We start from the raw sequence: 17,198 nt of genomic DNA, 5'->3' as shown, positions 1-17,198 counted from the left end.
TCAGAAGAAGGGACTGGTTGGGAGTTCCACACTCCAAGAATCAATTTCATTATGACCTGGGAATATGGGACCCTCACAGACTAGAAGGTGACCCAGAAGAGGATCCCTTCAGATTATGGAATCACCTATATATTGTTAACCACTCCTTACAATTCATGTAGGCTCCACTTTCTCTTTCAAAACTTGGGCCCTGTTGGACTGTAGCCAGATAATTTTGGAAAATTTAAATTAAAAAAAATGAAAAGGGATACTGTTAATAATTACACAGGGACAACAGGCATAAACTGGGAGTGTCTTGAGAAAATTAGAACATGAGTCTTTCCATGTTCTATCCTCCTGTCTGAGGAGACCTCAGGCTCTTAACTAGAAATGACCAGTAGGTACCTAGTTCAAGAGGTCTGGACTGGCCTATAACTCCCTTGCTTCTTCTGCCCGGATGTCTTGAGTGCTTCACACTGTTAGTAGAAGATCCTTTTTATCATTGTAGACACTCAGCTATCAAACACCTCGCACTACTGTCACGCTCTGTCTTCCTGCCAGGTGGTGCCCAACGCTTACCGAGTGGTAGAGCTGTACAGCCTGGTGCACATTCCCACGGAGCTCTGCCACAAGTTTTTCACACTGCTCCAGGCTCACCACCAGTTCTGTGAGGAACAGATACAGCTCAGAAAGGCTCAGCAAGGGCTGGGATGTAGCTTAGTGTCTACCTTGCATTCGCAAAGCCCTAAGTACAACCCCCAGTTCCAAAAAAGAAAAAAAAAAAACACACCAGAAAGGCTCAGCAAGCCATTTCAGACCTTCCCATCCAGGGCTGCTCAGAGCAAGAGAGGCCTACCCCTCAGCACTGAAACCCCCACCAGCCCTCAATCCCTTCCTCCTGTCCCTTTTTTTCTTTTGCTTTTCTTTTCTTGAATCCCTTCCTCATGTCCCTTTTTTTCTCTTTCTTTTCTTTTCTTGAGATGAGGGTCTCACTACATTGCCCAGGCTGGTCTTGAACTTGTGGGCTCAAGTGATCCTTCTGCTTATGCCTCACAAGTAGCTGGGACTACAGGCCTGTGCCACTGTGCCTTGTTTCCCCCCCTTCCCTTATAATACATTCTCCAAAACCACACAGACAACAAAGTCCAAAGGAGAGAGCCAGCTCAAACCCCAAGATCCAGAAGGGGTAAGTTGGTCACAAAGAGATCATGAAGGTTGGCAGGAGTGTCTCACCATCAGGGATATGACTTATGGGTTGAATGAGACAGGAGCAGACAGGATGAAGAACACTAGAGGCTGGATGCACAGAAATGGGATGGACCAGAGAGTGGCTAACAGAGACAGAAGAGAGAGGATGGGGCAGGAGATAAGAGCTGGAAGCTGTGCACACCTGAGTTCTGGCTCAGGGCTGCGCCTGGCCTGATACATTCCATGGGATTGGGAGTCCTCTCAGGGGGTAGGGGCTGCAGGTTCTCAGGGCTTCGGAGGAGGCTGACTGGCAGTTGCTGGGCACTGGGTCTGTTGGGCCCAGGCTGAGCCTGGCACTCCATCCTAGGCTTGGGAGCAGTACCCTCACCCAAACAGGCCCGCCGCTCAGATGTGCTATGAGCCTTTCCTAGGCCTGCTGGGGAGCCAGCCTGTTCTGCCTCATCAGGGGCCCAGCCCTTCGTTACAGGTGAGAATGTAGCTAGAGTAGGATGATCAGGCAGTGGTTTGGGGATGTCCAAGACCAGATGAGCCCGGCTAGGAAGGGCCAGTTTGCTGAGTGGTGAGTTTCGAATAGAGACAGGAGCTTGAGTTTCTGCCATTAGGCCTAGGTTCTCCCCAACAGAGACGCTGCGGGATATCTTGGCCATAGAACTGGTGGTAGGGTTCTGGTAGGAGTAGGGCCAAGATGGACAGCCATCAACCTGGGGCAGGGAATCCAGGCCATCCTGGACTTCCATGTCCCGTGAGAGCAATGGGCCTGATGAAGGCATCTCATTTGCTGAGGAGACAAGAGATATATACAGGTCAAGTGATGAGGAAGGACACCCGGGTGCTACAGCTCAAACCTTAGGAGCTGGTGTTCCCTTGCACATGCCCACTAAGGATACCCACTGGCAGACACACCAGTCCTACCCTCCTCTAGTACACCCATGAGTCCCACACTCCCCACATTCTGGGGCTGAGCTCATCAGGCTCCTCACCCTGTGGCACCAGACTGAGCACAGACTGGGCTTTCTGGAGTCCAGCTGAGAAGCCAGCTGTGATCACTCTCTTGGGAGCCCAGCTGCTGTCCAGGTTGTGACGACGACGTGGCAATAGCACAGGGGCTGCCTGATGGGGGCTGGGGTTGGCAGGGGAGGGCTCCACCTCTGGAGGTGCTCCTGGGGGGTTAGCATCACTGCCTCTCTGTTGCTCGCCAGACACCTGTGACACCTGGATGCGTCTCGACATCAATGCCAGGCTTGAAGAGGATGGGTCCCTATAGGGAGGAGATGTAGAATAAGGCCCAGAGAAAACTTAGTGTTTCTTCCACTAAGCAGCGGGGCAGGGGGGAGGGGAGGCACAGAGGGAGCATATTGATTCCTGCACCAGACAAGTGCCAGACAAGTGCCAGGAGAAGACAGGCACAATCCAGTCCACCATGGTTGAGGTGAGACCAGTTGTCCTAATATTTGGAGCACAGAACACCCTTAGAAAGGGGGACAGGAGGGCTGTGTACTCCCCAGAGGTAGGAGCACTGGGAAGTTAGCAGAGCCAAGCTTCTGTGGGGAGGGGTCTCTGTACCTGAGTGGAGGAGTCTGTGCTTGCAACAGGAATCGTGAAGAGATGCTTTGAGATTCTGTCCTCTCTGGTACCCGCACTGGGCCCCCTGCCAGTCATGGAAATCATGAATTGAGACAAAAAGCCAAGACTTTGCCCCAGATTCTTCTTCCCATAGAGGCAAACCCCAAAGCATTGCCTTCCTGACCCTCCCTCTCAGCTGGGCAAGGAGAGGAAGAGGGCAGACTGTAGTGACCAAATATTGACCCTCTGGCCACACCTGGAGCAGCCCCATTGGCCAGAGTCTCAAAGTGCTGTTTTAGAAACTGCTCCTGGTCCGGGGTATGGGGGCTGCCTTCTTGCAGCTCATAAGGGCCAGTTCTTCCCTCCTCTTCCTCCTCTTCTTCATCACCCTCAGCTGGTTCTTCAAGGTCTGAGGAGATGCCATCCACACTTAGGGGCTCCGTGCTCTCGGAGTCTGGATGTGGGGGAGTGGAGAGGCATCACACTGCACCCATCTGAAGCATCCCCTGCTTCAGTCAACTGGTCCCTCCCTCAGGGATGTAGCCTCACCTTCATTAGGGTGCTCAGGGCTGGAAAGGCGGCTGCTGCTGTAATCCACAGAGCAGGCACTGTCAGGGCTGTGCTTTTCTGAGCCCCTGCTACCTGGGTACACTCTTCCTAGGGCTCCTCGGGTTGGAGCCTGCACCTGGAACTCACTGCTAGAAAAGAAGAGGCAGTGAGCATAAGAGAGCAGCAGCCCCACTGGATTCCTGCCTGGGAGCAGGACTAGGGAGGAGGTGGTGGTAAGGTGTCAGACAAGCCCTTAGCAACCTGGGGCCCAGCCCTCACCCAGCTGAAAAATGCTCAGAGGGAAGGAAAAAACGGGGCTGTGGCCAGGGCAGAACCCTTGCCTGGTATCCATGGTGGGGCTGTCACTGGGTTCTGGGTAGACAATACCATCTTCACTGGGTGCGGCCTCCAGATCTTGGGCAAAGACCCCTTCTTCTTGTGACAACAATCGGATAAGGTGGGGACAGGAACAGGGTTGGGAAGTCTGAAGCTGAGGGGATTTTTCATTCTGGGAACATACAAAAGAACATTATGGGAGTTACTAAGGTCCTGGTAAAGAGGTGAAGGCGGGTAAGGATTTGGTGTGCACCAATTCTGAGAAAACTGAGTACTTCAACTCTGAGGACAGACACCAGACAGCTAGACTAGGCTCTGACTGGTATTGTCAGCTTCTGGAAGACCTATATTAGCACACTCTGTGCTGCCAACCTCCAGCCCCACTTAATACCAAGTCCTCCAAGGAACCTGGCTGGCCCAGGGCAAAGGTCATCTTTCTCTCTTCACCCCCACCCCTTCTCTGCCCACCTCCATCACCATACCATACAACTAGCCAGCCTTAACCTGAACTTGCAGTTCAGGTGACCTATGTGCCACAGAAGCAAAGCAAGCATAGATGGACCAATACTCAGGCTGCAGCTATTGGCATGAAACTGATTAAGGCTCCCTGGAGACCGCTAGAGATCTGGGGAAAAGCTGGCTCACCTGGCTAGCATGTGAGGTTACAGGGGCTTTCTGACCATGCTTTCCAGGACCAGATGGAGTCATGGCCAGAGAGTCCTGGCAGTGGCCCTGAGGGCTTGGGGTAAGGGTCTCCAGCTGCCGCAGGTCCAACATAGAGCAAACACTCAGTTCTACGCCTGGCTGAGCCCAACGCCCCCTTCTTCTGGGTCCTGAGTTGGCTACAGGAGCTGGGTCTAGGAATTCCACTGTCTCCTGTGCCTGGTACAGATAAAAAGTAAAGGAGGAATAACAACAAGAACCACACAATGCTATCAATAAGCACTCATATGTCCCTTACTATATGCCAGGAACTAGTTCATTTCATCCTCACAACAATCTTATGAAGTAGGTATCATCCCCATTCTTACAGATGAGGGGATGAAAGCACACAGGGCTTAAGTGACCAGTCCAAGTCTCACAAACAATAGGTGGCCTTCAGGTGGGGCTGGCTCCAGAGTTCATCCCTTCACTGCTTTTCATACCTTCATATAGGAATGTCTAGTCTCTGTCTTCACCATGTCTCTAAAGGTCCTTTACCCTGAGGTCAGACCTAACAGGGCCCCAAAGTTCCTTCACAAAATGAAGGACCAAAATTCCAGCTTGAGATGCATGATGTGGTCAAAATAACACAGCAGGTACAATTCTACCATCACTCTGTGAAACTGCAGCTACTAATACAGGGTGATTGGCTTGAAATATCTCCATGGGACATACGAGGGCTGGGCTGCTTTGGGGTTTGCTGTGAAAGCCTTTAACCCCCTCTGGCTACTCTCAAGTAGTCACTCAGTAATTGGTCCTTTTATAGCCTTTTCCCTCCAACTATTCTGCAAATACTATGCTTACCTCTCCTAATTGGGAGTAGTGTACTCTTTAGACCTACACTTTCTCATTTCTGCTTTTTGTACACTTGGTTTTCCTGGACTTTAATTCTAACCATGTGGCTCAGATGCCCTTTTCTATTCCCCACCTCAAGTTGCTTTCAGATGGCATTTCTCCCAGGCCCTAGGCAGCTGAACGGGTTGGAGCAGCTCCCCTAGTGCTAAACAACATTTTCTGGTACAGGATGGAAAGACTAGGACTTTCTTCACTCTTAACTGGGACCAGCTGCTTGAACTCCTTCTGGTAATGCCTTTCTTGGAGCATACGAGCAGACCCTCTGTCCAAATACCTCACAACACACAAAGGGCTCTGCTCCCTCCCCACCACCATTTCACCTCCTGTAACCCTGGAAGCACATTTAAATGAAGGAGACTTACTCGGCTCATCTCCCAATGGGACAGGCTTCGGGACAGGGCTGGGCTGGGGACCAAGGCTAGAAAGAAATGGGAAGTGAGAAGGAGTTTCTCCTGACTACCCACCCCTGGAACTGGGACCCCACATCAGCCTATCCCCTGCATTGCCACAGTGATGCCCCAGTTTCCTCAGTTCATGCTAATCTCACCCTAGGGTCACAGAAAGGATCTATCTAGCCATTACACCATCTGTTGGCTGTCTGGCCCCACACCAGACTGCTACAGACCAGGCTCTTTCTTGATACTCTTGGCAAGGATGGGAAGAGCTGGCAGTTCTTCTTCTTCAGTACCCTCATCTTCTCCCTCCTTGTCACTGTCTGATGAGAGAGCTGGTCCAGGAGAGAGCATCACTGGGGTCTGGGGCCTGAGTCCAAGATAAGGGAGGTCATGGGGATAGCAGATACACTGAGGAAAAAGTCAGGATGATAATACTCTGTGTTTGCAAGACCTTGGGAGATAAAGTTGCTGAATGGCAAGAGGAGCAGTGAGATCACAGCAAGCCATCTGGACACCCACCCATCATTTTCCCATATTTTGTTCTCACCGGTTTGGTCCGGAAGCCCTTTGGGGAGAGGTGGGTCCTTGCTGTTTGCCCCCTCGCTGACGCTGGCGCAGCTCAGCCAGACGTTGCCTCATGCTGATGGTCATCTCAGAGCTCAGACGCCATACAAATATGCAGCTGGGATATAGCCACAGAGTTGGGTAAGGGAGAGGCAGGGCAGGACTCTGGAGGTGGCAACACCATTAGTCCTCCTTTCCTGTGGACTAGCAAGAAGATCACAGCCACCCTCCACTGCCAGGGTAGGCCCAGTCAAGAAATTTCCATGTTCAGCCCTACTTTCCAGAGATATGTGAGATGAACAGAGGGGAAGGACAGTGTGTGCTTGTGGCACAGACAAAGAATATGTTTCTAGGGGAAGCTGGCTTCTACTTACCTGTCCCCTGAAACACTGATGAGATGTTTGCAATCATTACTAAATTTCATGCCAGTGACAATCTCTGTGAAGAACAAAGAATATAAGCCACCCTGAATTTCCAACCACTCCTGTCTGACCTAACTGTGGAGATGGTGGCTGGTTGGAGGGGAAGGTCAGATAGCTCTGTTGGGTCACAAGAAACTAAGTGAAGAAAGAGTAGAGTTCTAGGAGTAGAGTAGTGGGGCTACACTCACCTGAATGGCCAAACATGGTGGCCACGCACTCGCCTGAGGAGAAGTCAAAAATTGAGAGGTTCTTGTCGGAACAACTGGTGGCAATGTAGATCCCTGAAGGGTCTGTCTGCACCTGAGGAGTGGAGTCACATAGATGAAGAGTACAAAAGAGCCACTGCTTCTTCACCTCATACTTTTCTGTCCCCTTGTACCTTGGCCCAGTGCCCATCCCTAGGCCCTTACCTTAATTAGAGTGCCATCCTCACCCTGTGATCCTTTAAACAGCTTTTTCTGCTTCCCACTGCTGATGTTGAAGATCCTATAAAAACACACACACACACACACACACACACACACACACACTTGCTCTTATAAGGAGGAGTGACAATCAAGCACACTTGGGTGGTAGAAATGCCAGCAGTCACTCCTGGGAGCTAACCCCCAACACCATAGGGGCCACCATTCTTGGGTGAGGCACAGTACTTATTGTGTAAGTTCAAGGGGATACAAAGTCCTGGACAAAAAGATACATATGGGAAATGAGCTGTATAGAGTTGATTCCTTAGAACACGAAAGAATGTGGTCTGACAATCTGAGAGGGGGTGCCCACCGAATATTTCTGTCCTGGCAGCCGATGGCAGTGTACTTCCAGCTAGGCTCCACATCCATGTCATAGAGGGTTGTCTTGCGTACCACATGGTGTGTCCGTGTAAAGTGTACTCCATCTCCAGACTGCAGAGGTGGAGCATGTGGTCAGTCCCATACCCAAATGCCTCACCAGACCCACTGAGCCCTGCTTTTACCCCCCTTCACCTCCCAGTACCCTCACCTTCTGTGCAGTGCGGAAGTAGATGCTCTTGTCTGCTCCACAGCTGATCATGCGCACTTGCCCATCGCTGGCTATGGAGGAAGGGGGCCTAGCTACTCCCACTATTCCCACTGCATGGGAGCAACTTTCCTCTGTGTTTTCACCCATTCAAGCTATTCTACATGGTGGGTCAACCAATTAAATAAGAATGCTTCCCTCTAAACCCAGGTTTTCCTTTTTCCCCATCCTCAACCCAAACTGGTTTGCTCAGGGTCCTCCAGACTGAAAGACTATATTCCATTTGTCTTCCCATCCAACCCCAGGCCTCCCAGCTGCTGTCCAACTTCCACACCACTGGCAGACCTTTTTCACAGAAATAGAAGGTGATATAGGTGGCAGAATGTATCTCAATTGCCCTGTCCCACCTGCAAATTTGACAGCAGTGATGGAAGATGAGTGCTCATCCAGCGTCTGCTGTAGGCTATACTCCCGCCCAGCATCTAGTACGTGGATCAGCCGGTCACGGCTTGCTGACGCTAGCAGCTTCAGACCTAGGGTTGGAAGAATTCAATCAACCCACATGTTCCCTGAGCATGTTCTTAACTAGGCCTGACAAAGAGCCCCAAAGAAATTGAACCTCACGTCTCTAAGCTACATCAATCATGGAGCAGGGACAGAGCTGTTCTCTTCTAACTCTACAAAGACCAAATAATCTAAAAGATGATCAGCCTCACATATAAGAGCTAGGATACATATAAGTGGCACTAGAGGGATTGGAGGACTCTATGCCATTTTGAGCTACAGAATGGGCATCCTGCTTACCTGTATCTGGCTTAGAGTACTCCAGGCACAGGATCTCTGAGTCATGTGCCTCCACCTTCAGCATCTCACTCAGAGACTGCAGTTCATGCACCCTACAAAGAGGAGCAGAGGAAGAAAGAGGTCACTGCCAGGCCACAGGAGGAAGGACTCATCCCCTTTGTCTACTATATCTTCTCCTCCAAATTCTTCTTTTCAAACTTTTAAGCTTAGAAAAAAGTTCCAAAAAGAGTACAGAGGTTTCTTATTTTCCTTCCTCAGCTTTTGCTAATGTTAACATTTTGTATAACATGATAGTACAATTATCAGAACTAGGAAATTTACAGTGGTACAATACTGTTTCCATTTGTACAGAAGTAACATAATATATTAAATATGAAAGATCTTATCAATGCTTGATTATTGAAACCATTTAAGTATCCCTAAATAGTGACAAAGAAAACAAAAACAAAGACCTTACTCAAATTTCACCATTTTTTTTCACAAGTCCTTTTTACTTGATCCAGGATCCTACCCAGAGTACAAATGTCATCTATTTGTTACTTCTTAACTTCCTGTAGTCTATAATAGTTTTTCAATCCTTCCTTACCTTTCATGTCCTTGATACTTTTGAAAAGTATTGATTAATTACTCTGTTGTATGTATCTCAATTTGAGTCCGTCTGGGGTTTTCTCATGAGTGAATTGAGTTTATGCATTTTGGGTAAGAAGACCACAGAAACAATGTTATATACTTAGAACATCGTATTATAGGCTTCATCATGTTGATGTGTGGATATTAACTATTATCACTTGATTAAGATGGTCTCTCTCATGGTAAAGTTATTATCATTTCCTTTCAAGTTAATAAATAATTGTTCCTCAACCATTTTGAGACAAATCCTCCTAAAGCTCTGTTCTTGGGGCCCTAACTACCCCAGCCTACACCATAGGTCAGTACCCACTCTGGACCTGGCATTACCTAAGTGTGCCCATACGGTCTCCAGAAGCTAGATGCTGTCCATTGGGGCTAATACACACAGAGCGAATGCCCACACGGGGATCCATCAGGGAACCATCAGCTTTGTCTCCTCCAGGCATCTCAGTGTCCAGCAGGGCCTGAGTGTTCCCATCCACATAGATTATCTTAATGAGATCCTAGTAGAACAGGTTAGAAGATGTGGATAAGGGAAACTTGATAGTATAGCTGAGAAAAGAAAGGAATGCTGGGCAATATAAACCTTGACTCATATAGCCCAACCAAACAAGAGCTGGAAAATCAAGGTCTGAGGGCCCAGTTGTTGAGAATGATGTGTGAAGGCTGTAGGTATGGGAGAATTAAGTATGGAGTGGGGGCCCCAGGGTCTCAGGCTCACATTACTGAGAATGTTTCTGTGCAGGGTGGAGCCATGTACTCCTGAGCTCTCGGTGTTCCACAGGCGGATGGTGTTGTCTGAGGAACAGGTAATAAAGGAACTGGGGGGCAGGCAGGCCTGGTTACTGTCCTTCACCTCAGGATACACCTAGAGGGACAAAGGGAAGAGAGACAAAGGGAAAGGGTCCATTCTCTGCCCAAGGAAATGAAAGGGAATGAAATTAAAAACAGAATGCTGGCTATGACTTAGCTGGGTACTCCACATATAGTATGCAAAGCCATAACATATACTCTATATATTTTTTTTGAAATTTTTTTTAGTTGTAGAGGAAAACAATACCTTTATTTATTTGTTTGTTTATTTTTATATGGTGCTGAAGATCAAACCCAGTGCCTCACATGTGCCAGGCTGGCACTCTACCACTGAGCCACAACCCCAGCCCCATACTTTATATAATGACTAAGGGAAAACCCATTAACCAAGCACTTACTACGCACCACTCCTCTATGTCTCCCACTTATATCTTTTCATTTTATTCTTACAATAATTAGATGAATCAGGAATATCATTTTATAGCTGAGGAAACTGAGGCTTGGTCAAGTTTAATAACTTGTTCAAAATCACTGATCCCAGGATGAGGCAAAACCAAGGACAGATGGGTCAGATTGGAAGAAGCCTAGGATGCATAGCAGTAAAATTCAAGCTCAATCCCAGGATCCACAACCGGGACATCACTGGAGAAATAGGGAGGCAGCAGGAACATATGGTTATACTTAGGGTTCCCCACTTTCTGTCCTCAAAATGGCATCCCAGCAAACCAAGTCAACCCACATACCTCCACACTCCAGACGCAGGAGGAATGATACAGAGCCGAGTACACCTTGCCCACTTTCTTAGGGTCCCTCACATCCCAAACATAGATGCTGTGGTCATTGTACACACAAGACAGCCACTGATTAGTTGGATCGAAGGTCAAGGCAATGGTGTCTGGATACCTAGCATTTGCCCCTCCAGAAAAGAGGCGACTGTTGGGGAGAGGACAAAACAAACTGGTGAGACCAAAGGGAATGAAGAGAAGCTGACTCACAAGAAAGGGCAGGACATGGGCATCCCCTGTAGACATGCAAGTTTAGAGGTAGTTGCTTGAGAACAAAGAAGCAGCCTCTTATACCCATCAGCTGAGAGTTGACTAGTACTAGCTACTGGGCCACAATGCTCTCCTGATGAACAGAATTAAGTTCACAGAATATCAAAGCCAGACAAGGTGATTCTGTAGCCATAATAGGGCAAAACAAAATGAGACTATTCTGCAATCATTTCTGCACACAGAGGAAAACAAGATCACCATCCAAGCCTCAAAAATGACCAAACATCACCCTTTCCTGTCTAACACAATTGATGGCCACTTCTTTACCATATAATAGCTTAACCCCATACTCTTCCTTCTAATTCTTAGATAAAAAGCATCAAGAGGACCAGTTGTGAAATTTCCCCTAGGAATTGTTCCCTAATAGCATCCAACCAGAAAAAAACTTCAATCCCTTAAACTATTCCTAAAATAATCTAATGCAATCCCAAATCCTATAATAAGCTATTCTAAACACCCACCTACTGAGATACTCCCTGGTCCTCCATGGTGCAAGGTCTCCTTGGTTCCAAAAGTATCAATAAAACCAAATGAATTTGTCTACAGAGGTGATCCTGGTAATCTCTGGGCATCAATACACTCTTTATTTATTTCTCTGAAGCACTTTTGACAAGGAAGTCTGGGTACATGGTAAGGCAATGAATGGAGGCAAGGGCCCACATAGCTCACCTGGCCTCAGTGATACTGGCAATGTCTGTCCCCAAGGCATGGGGTCTGGGCAAAGTGCTGAGGAAGTGTAGGTTAGAGGGGTTGAAAAGACGCACAGTACCATCAGCACAGCCACAGAAGATGTAGTCTTGGCTCACAGAGATGCAGTGGGCCACTGTGGTCTGTGGGCAAATGAACTCAGGTCAGTAAGAGCCACCTGCCCATTCAGTCTTTTCTTCTCTTCCCAAACCCCTCAATAACAGTCCCCTGCTGAGAGGAGAGAAAAGTCAAGGTGGGGATGAGGAAATAGCAGCCCAGCTGCTATGTCTTGAGCCCCTCAACTATCATCCAGTGGTACTCTCCCTCCAGCAACAGGTGGCCAGAGGGCCCAGGGTCCTATGCAGTTGAGGGATGGAGATCAGGGAGATCTAAGGCACCAGAAGTTTTGGCAAAGAGGATAAAGTGCCAGGTGCGGGGCATATGCCTATAATCCTAGCAGCTTGAAAGGCTGAGGCAGTTCAAAGTTCAAAGCCAGTCTCAGCAATTTAGCAATACCCTCAGCAACTCAGTGAGACCCTGTCTCAAAATAAAAAATAAAAAGGGCTGGGGCTGTAACTCAGTGGTTGAGTACCCCTGGCTTCAATCCCTAGTACCAAAAAAAAAAAAAAAGATAAAGTAGGAAAAGCCTAGCAGAGAGAAACAGTCTGAGGAATAGAGGAGGTCTAGGCAGCACTTACTGTGAAGCTGTCTGTGTTCTGAGCAGAAGAGGAAAGCAGGGGAGAGAGCAAGAAAGAGAGAGAGCAAGAGGAGGCAGTTACACAGATCACCAGGAGCTGGCACTGGGCCAACTCTCGCAACCCAGGCTTCCTTCTTCTGGAGTCCCCTCCTGCATGCATGAAGGCCCACAACCTAGGATCTGGAGCCCCCAACATCAGTTCTCCCAACTTGAGCCATGCCCTTCTCTGGTACAGAGGTACTTACTCTCAGCTCCACCCACTTGTCCAAAAGCCTGCGATCACTGAACTCACACAGCAGGCCTGAGGATGTGATGCAGAAAGTGCTGTCGGCTTTCTTTCCTCGGCCACAGGCCACATCAGTAAACAGGTTGTTCCGTAGCTCCCCCAGCAACCCTGAGCGGCCCAGCAGGGGTACAGTGGCATTTACCTGTAGAGACATGCCACCACTAGCCATCCATCCACCCCAGATCCTTCCCCCTAGAAAAGAGGTCCTAGGAGAGGGGAAGTGGCAAGGTCCCTTGCTTTTTGAGACTACTGTTTTAGCCCATATAACACCTGGCTCATTCAAAATTTCTGTGTGGTGGCTGAGCAGGCAGAAGAGGCCCAAGTGGAATAGTCTTCTCCCAGAGTTGGAGACTATCTCAGCACCTCACCTTTGAAGTCTTGCTGTCATCAAGGTACCAGAATTTGATGTGTCGGTTGCCTGCAGTGACAAAGTAGCTGCAATCTTCAGAGAAGGACACAGCTGTCACCCGACTGGACACCTTATTGGAGGCCACCACAATGTTTTTCTGGTGGGAAAGTCAAAAGAAGAATCAAGGGTTTGTCTCTCTGGGCTAAGAAGAGAGAGACTCAAATAGAAGAGAGTTAGAAAAAAATTCTACTTGGGGGAAAAAATGTTTCTTTCTAAGATCTGCTGGAAAAAAGAGGGGTAGAAGAGAATTCCTTTCTAGAGGAATTGAAAAGATACATTTCCTTTAGAGGTCAAAAAGACATAAAGCAAGCCCTTTCTAGCAACATGGTTGAAACATAGTTGCTATTTTCTTCTTCAGATCTTTTTCTAGGATGAGACTGAGATCAGCAAAGTCGATTGAAGTAGCTCAGGGCAGCAGCTCAGGGCAACAGCTTCCTGACTCCCCAATTGACAATTGGACTCCCACAAAGCTTCCAGGCCATCCCACCTACCACTCACCTTCCAGGCCCAAACGTTGACAATCATATCATGCTGGTAGCCCACGGAGACAATGTACTTGGCACTAGGGGAGAAGGCCACACAAGCCACACCATACTTATGCTCTTGCAGCTCTGCCACTTGGCTATGCTCAGCCACATCCCAAACCCGCACGGCAGGCATGTGCCCACTCTGCAGGGAGGTAAGAACTGTAAGTGAGGACCATAGATAGATTATAGCCTCCCTTAAAGGTCTTTCAGAGTGGGAGCCCTCACCTCCTTACTACTGGACACCATCTCTAATGGTCCCCTGGCCAAAAGTCAAGAGCAGGGTGCTATTCAGAACAAAGATATAGAGGAGACATGATAAATATCTGACGGTGTCAGTGATTATTAGAGATACAGTGGTTCCAGATTTTATTCAGTGTATCTGGGTAGAGGCCCAGACCTCCGTATTTGGCCAAAGCTCCTTGAATGATTCTGATGGACAGATAGCTTTCTATCACCACTCATGTCTGTTTCTACCCTTCCTGTAAGAGACTGAGAGGGCAGAAGTATTCTGCATGTGCCCAGCAGGGGGCCTCCAGGGATAAGGAATATTTTAGGTCAGTGGTTTTCTGTATGCTTCCCTAACCACCCACATCATTATTCTCTGGGAACTTGTTAGAAAAGTCATTTGGGGATTCCCAGACCTGTAGAATCAGACAACTCTGAGGGCAGGCCCAGCAACATGTACTTTAACAAGCCTTCCAGGTGATTCTGATGCATACCAATGCTTAGAACTACTTGTTTAAGGTATAGAAAAAACAGGATTTGGCATCAGTTCAGGAAGACAAATTGACAGTAGCCTAACTGAACACAGGATTATGGCTTTGCTGAGGGCAGACAACCCACACTCTTAATAGAATTGCTGCTTCTCTCCTTCACTCACCTCTCCAGTGACCAAGTACTTGCCATCAGGGGAGAAGGCAAGAGCAGTGATAGTTTTCCTGCAAGAGATGGGGCAGATTCAGAGGGGCAGTAGCAATCTGCCCCCCCACCCACCCACCCACTGCCAGGACCTCTCCCAAAGGCACAACCAGGAGACTCAAATGGCATAGCACTGCCTTATCTGGCCCTGGCCCCAACCAAGTCCCAGTCAGAGTCTCAGTGTCCTCTCATGCTGCCAGGAGGAAGAAGTTTTCCCTGAAGCCAGGCCTACCTACCTGGAACTGTTGAGGATGTGATGCTGTTTGTGTTTCCGGGGATTGAAAAGCACAACCACACACCTGAGGAGATGAGTGAGACATGAGACTCAGCACCAAATCATAGCTTCCCCAGAAGCTCGCAGGCCATCTAAGACTTCCAGTCACCCAGCAGAGGAAACATTCAAGCTCAGAAAGATTCCTATGCTTTCTCCTGGAAACCTGTTCTTGCTTCCTTTCTCCATCCAAGAGAGACTGTCTCTGTAGCCCCGCAGGATAAAAAGGCTCCCTGGACATCTATACCCACCAAGTTCCCAAGTACCAACCCACAATCTCTGGCCATAGCTACAAAGAGCAGCAGGAACACAGGCCTTCCCAAAGCCCTTGCAAATACCTGAGGAAGGAGTAAAGGAGGGAAGAATCAATGTGATTTAGGTAAAGCAGGCCTCAGGTTACAGTCTGTTCTCAGGCTTAGAGCCTGACACAGCCATTTGTGTGTCAATCATTTGTGCCCAAAGGAGGAGTAAGGCCTCTCATGTGTGTGGACATGTGTACACCTGGCAGGAACTGGCCTTCAAAACTTCTACATATTGGATAAGGAAGAACATGGGAGGCCTCAAGGGGACCAAAACTACAGGGAGGCCTGGTAAGACAGGAATAAGAGATAGAGATAGCTTGAGAGGACCTGAGAAAACCTTACAGAGCCACAGAGCTCCCAAGCCCATCTCAGATAATCCCTGAATAGGGCCTCCTGACTGCTACAAAAGGATAAGAAGGGACTTTGCCTGCCTTGCACAGAAGGTTCAGAAAATATCATTTGGCCACTAAAAATTGCTGGGCTGAATTCATGATGATGACAGACCTGGGGTGTATTTTTTTCATACACTGAAAAAAAGTCTTGGGCTGGGGATGTGGCTCAAGCGGTAGCGCGCTCGCTTGGCATGCAGGCGGCCCAGGTTTGATCCTCAGCACCACATACAAACAAAGATGTTGTATCTGCCGAAAACTAAAAAAAAATAAATAAATATTTAAAAAAAGAAAAAGAAAAAAAGTCTTAAAATCTGAATATCTAAATCTGTAAAATTTCAACTATAACTACTATATTTTTTTCATACACCTATTCAGGAGTGATTGAGCACTCCAGCCAGGTAATAAGACTGCTGAACAGGATCAGGTCCAGATTGCCCAGAGGCAGCTCCAGGGAGGGAAGCTGGGTGGCAGGCATCAAAAGGAAGAAGCCAGAAGCCAGTAGCCAGGCAGTGTTCTTGTTAGGCTCCTTGGCTTTGAGCAGGCTCTGGCCTGTTCCCCACCTTCCTCACCTGTTCATTAGCAGTGGAACTAGCTGACAAGAGCAAGCTTGGAGGCTGCTACACCAGGGAAGAGGAGGAGAAGAATGAGCAAATAGCTACTTCCCCAAGTCCTAAACTTTTGTTAGAGGGAAGCCCACTGCAGTCCCCATATCTAAACCCCACTGCTGCTGAAAACTAGAAGTGGAAGAGATACAAGTTGCTAGTGAATGCTTAGCTGACCAATAGCTTTGGAATTCCTGAGCCCATAATCTCCTCTAACTCAATCTACCCATTCCTTCCTCACCATTTCCCCCCCTCCTCTCCCCATCTACTCTTTCCTTGTTCCCTTTATGCTTTTTCTCCTTTCTTTTTTTCATTTCTCCCTTCTAGAATGTTGTGGTCAGGAGAGCTTTACAAAATGACAAAAACAAGATGACTTTGGAAACTGTGCTCAATCACGCCTGAATAGGTGTATGAAAAAAATATATATAGCAGTTATAGTTGAAAGTCTACAGATTTAGATATTCAGATTTTAAGGCTTTTTTCCAGTGTATGAAAAAAATCCACCCCAGGTCTGTCATCATCATGAATTCAGCCCAGAAATTTTCAGTGGCCAAATGATATTTTCTGAACCTTCTTAAAATCCGTGCTGACTGGTTAAGGAGGCCCTGTATAGGTTCATCTCTTTAGCAAAGGCTTCCATAGTCTGATTGGTTTATGAATTACCTAGTAACCTGGGAATTTAACTCAGGGCCTCACATGTGTTAGGTAAGCACTTTACCACTGAGCTACATCCTGAGCCCAGTTACCTAGCTTTCTGATTAGTTACAGATCAACGATGGCAGAGGGCTTCTACTCAAGAGTTGATATACTTGAATTGACTTGATATACAATCCAACCAACCACACACCACATCCAGAAAAAGTTAAGTGTTGATGGCTCTACAATAAGCCTGTGAGTTTTCCCTTAAGCCCACTGTCCCAAAGCAGCATTATAGCTTTTAAAGGGCAGTGCATCAGACTGCTTAAAACACTTTCCAGGTCATTGCTCCAAACTTTTCCAGGTCATTATTCTGAGACTTCTTGGGACAAAACATCCTGTTTCCTCCTTCTCCTAAGTTTGACTCCATGGTGGGAGGAAGAGAAAAAGCAGCAGTGTGTGTATGTGTGTGTGTGTGTGTGTGTGTATCTAGAGGCAAATGAACAAACTCTCCCTTCTCTAATATTCACCTGCTCCACTAGTTAGCCTAGGAAATTCTCAGGTATGGCATGGAAGAGTTAAGAAAGGGAGAGAAACACACA

General features: G+C 47.9%; 1 protein-coding gene across 9 annotated transcripts in view; it reads right to left on the bottom strand.

Annotated features, from left to right (window-relative positions):
- Mapkbp1 (mitogen-activated protein kinase binding protein 1) overlaps positions 1-17,198 on the bottom strand; it is a 54,450-nt gene that overhangs the window by 2,558 nt on the left and 34,694 nt on the right. For 4 of the 9 annotated variants that reach the window (XM_027925303.2, XM_071608125.1, XM_071608124.1 and 1 more), the window contains 27 exons: positions 14,630-14,692; positions 14,356-14,413; positions 13,447-13,617; positions 12,908-13,045; positions 12,499-12,681; positions 11,539-11,699; positions 10,558-10,747; positions 9,723-9,869; positions 9,329-9,504; positions 8,372-8,463; positions 7,975-8,100; positions 7,571-7,641; positions 7,352-7,473; positions 6,985-7,060; positions 6,763-6,874; positions 6,527-6,590; positions 6,136-6,270; positions 5,819-5,955; positions 5,556-5,611; positions 4,282-4,518; positions 3,642-3,808; positions 3,301-3,449; positions 3,008-3,205; positions 2,752-2,836; positions 2,169-2,446; positions 1,370-1,966; positions 559-644 (listed from right to left, as the gene is read on the bottom strand). In XM_027925303.2, the coding sequence (XP_027781104.1) occupies positions 559-644; positions 1,370-1,966; positions 2,169-2,446; positions 2,752-2,836; positions 3,008-3,205; positions 3,301-3,449; positions 3,642-3,808; positions 4,282-4,518; positions 5,556-5,611; positions 5,819-5,955; positions 6,136-6,270; positions 6,527-6,590; positions 6,763-6,874; positions 6,985-7,060; positions 7,352-7,473; positions 7,571-7,641; positions 7,975-8,100; positions 8,372-8,463; positions 9,329-9,504; positions 9,723-9,869; positions 10,558-10,747; positions 11,539-11,699; positions 12,499-12,681; positions 12,908-13,045; positions 13,447-13,617; positions 14,356-14,413; positions 14,630-14,692 (4,075 nt within the window). The remainder of the gene's footprint in view (positions 1-558; positions 645-1,369; positions 1,967-2,168; positions 2,447-2,751; positions 2,837-3,007; positions 3,206-3,300; positions 3,450-3,641; positions 3,809-4,281; positions 4,519-5,555; positions 5,612-5,818; positions 5,956-6,135; positions 6,271-6,526; positions 6,591-6,762; positions 6,875-6,984; positions 7,061-7,351; positions 7,474-7,570; positions 7,642-7,974; positions 8,101-8,371; positions 8,464-9,328; positions 9,505-9,722; positions 9,870-10,557; positions 10,748-11,538; positions 11,700-12,498; positions 12,682-12,907; positions 13,046-13,446; positions 13,618-14,355; positions 14,414-14,629; positions 14,693-17,198) is intronic. The other 5 variants (XM_027925315.2, XM_027925313.2, XM_071608127.1 and 2 more) reach the window with 5 other exon arrangements.

This window comes from Marmota flaviventris, chromosome 2 (assembly GCF_047511675.1).
Source record: "Marmota flaviventris isolate mMarFla1 chromosome 2, mMarFla1.hap1, whole genome shotgun sequence".
In the NCBI taxonomy this organism is placed as follows: Eukaryota; Metazoa; Chordata; class Mammalia; order Rodentia; family Sciuridae; genus Marmota; species Marmota flaviventris.
Note: the sequence above shows the minus strand (reverse complement) of the source record. Positions and strands in the feature narration are given on the sequence as shown.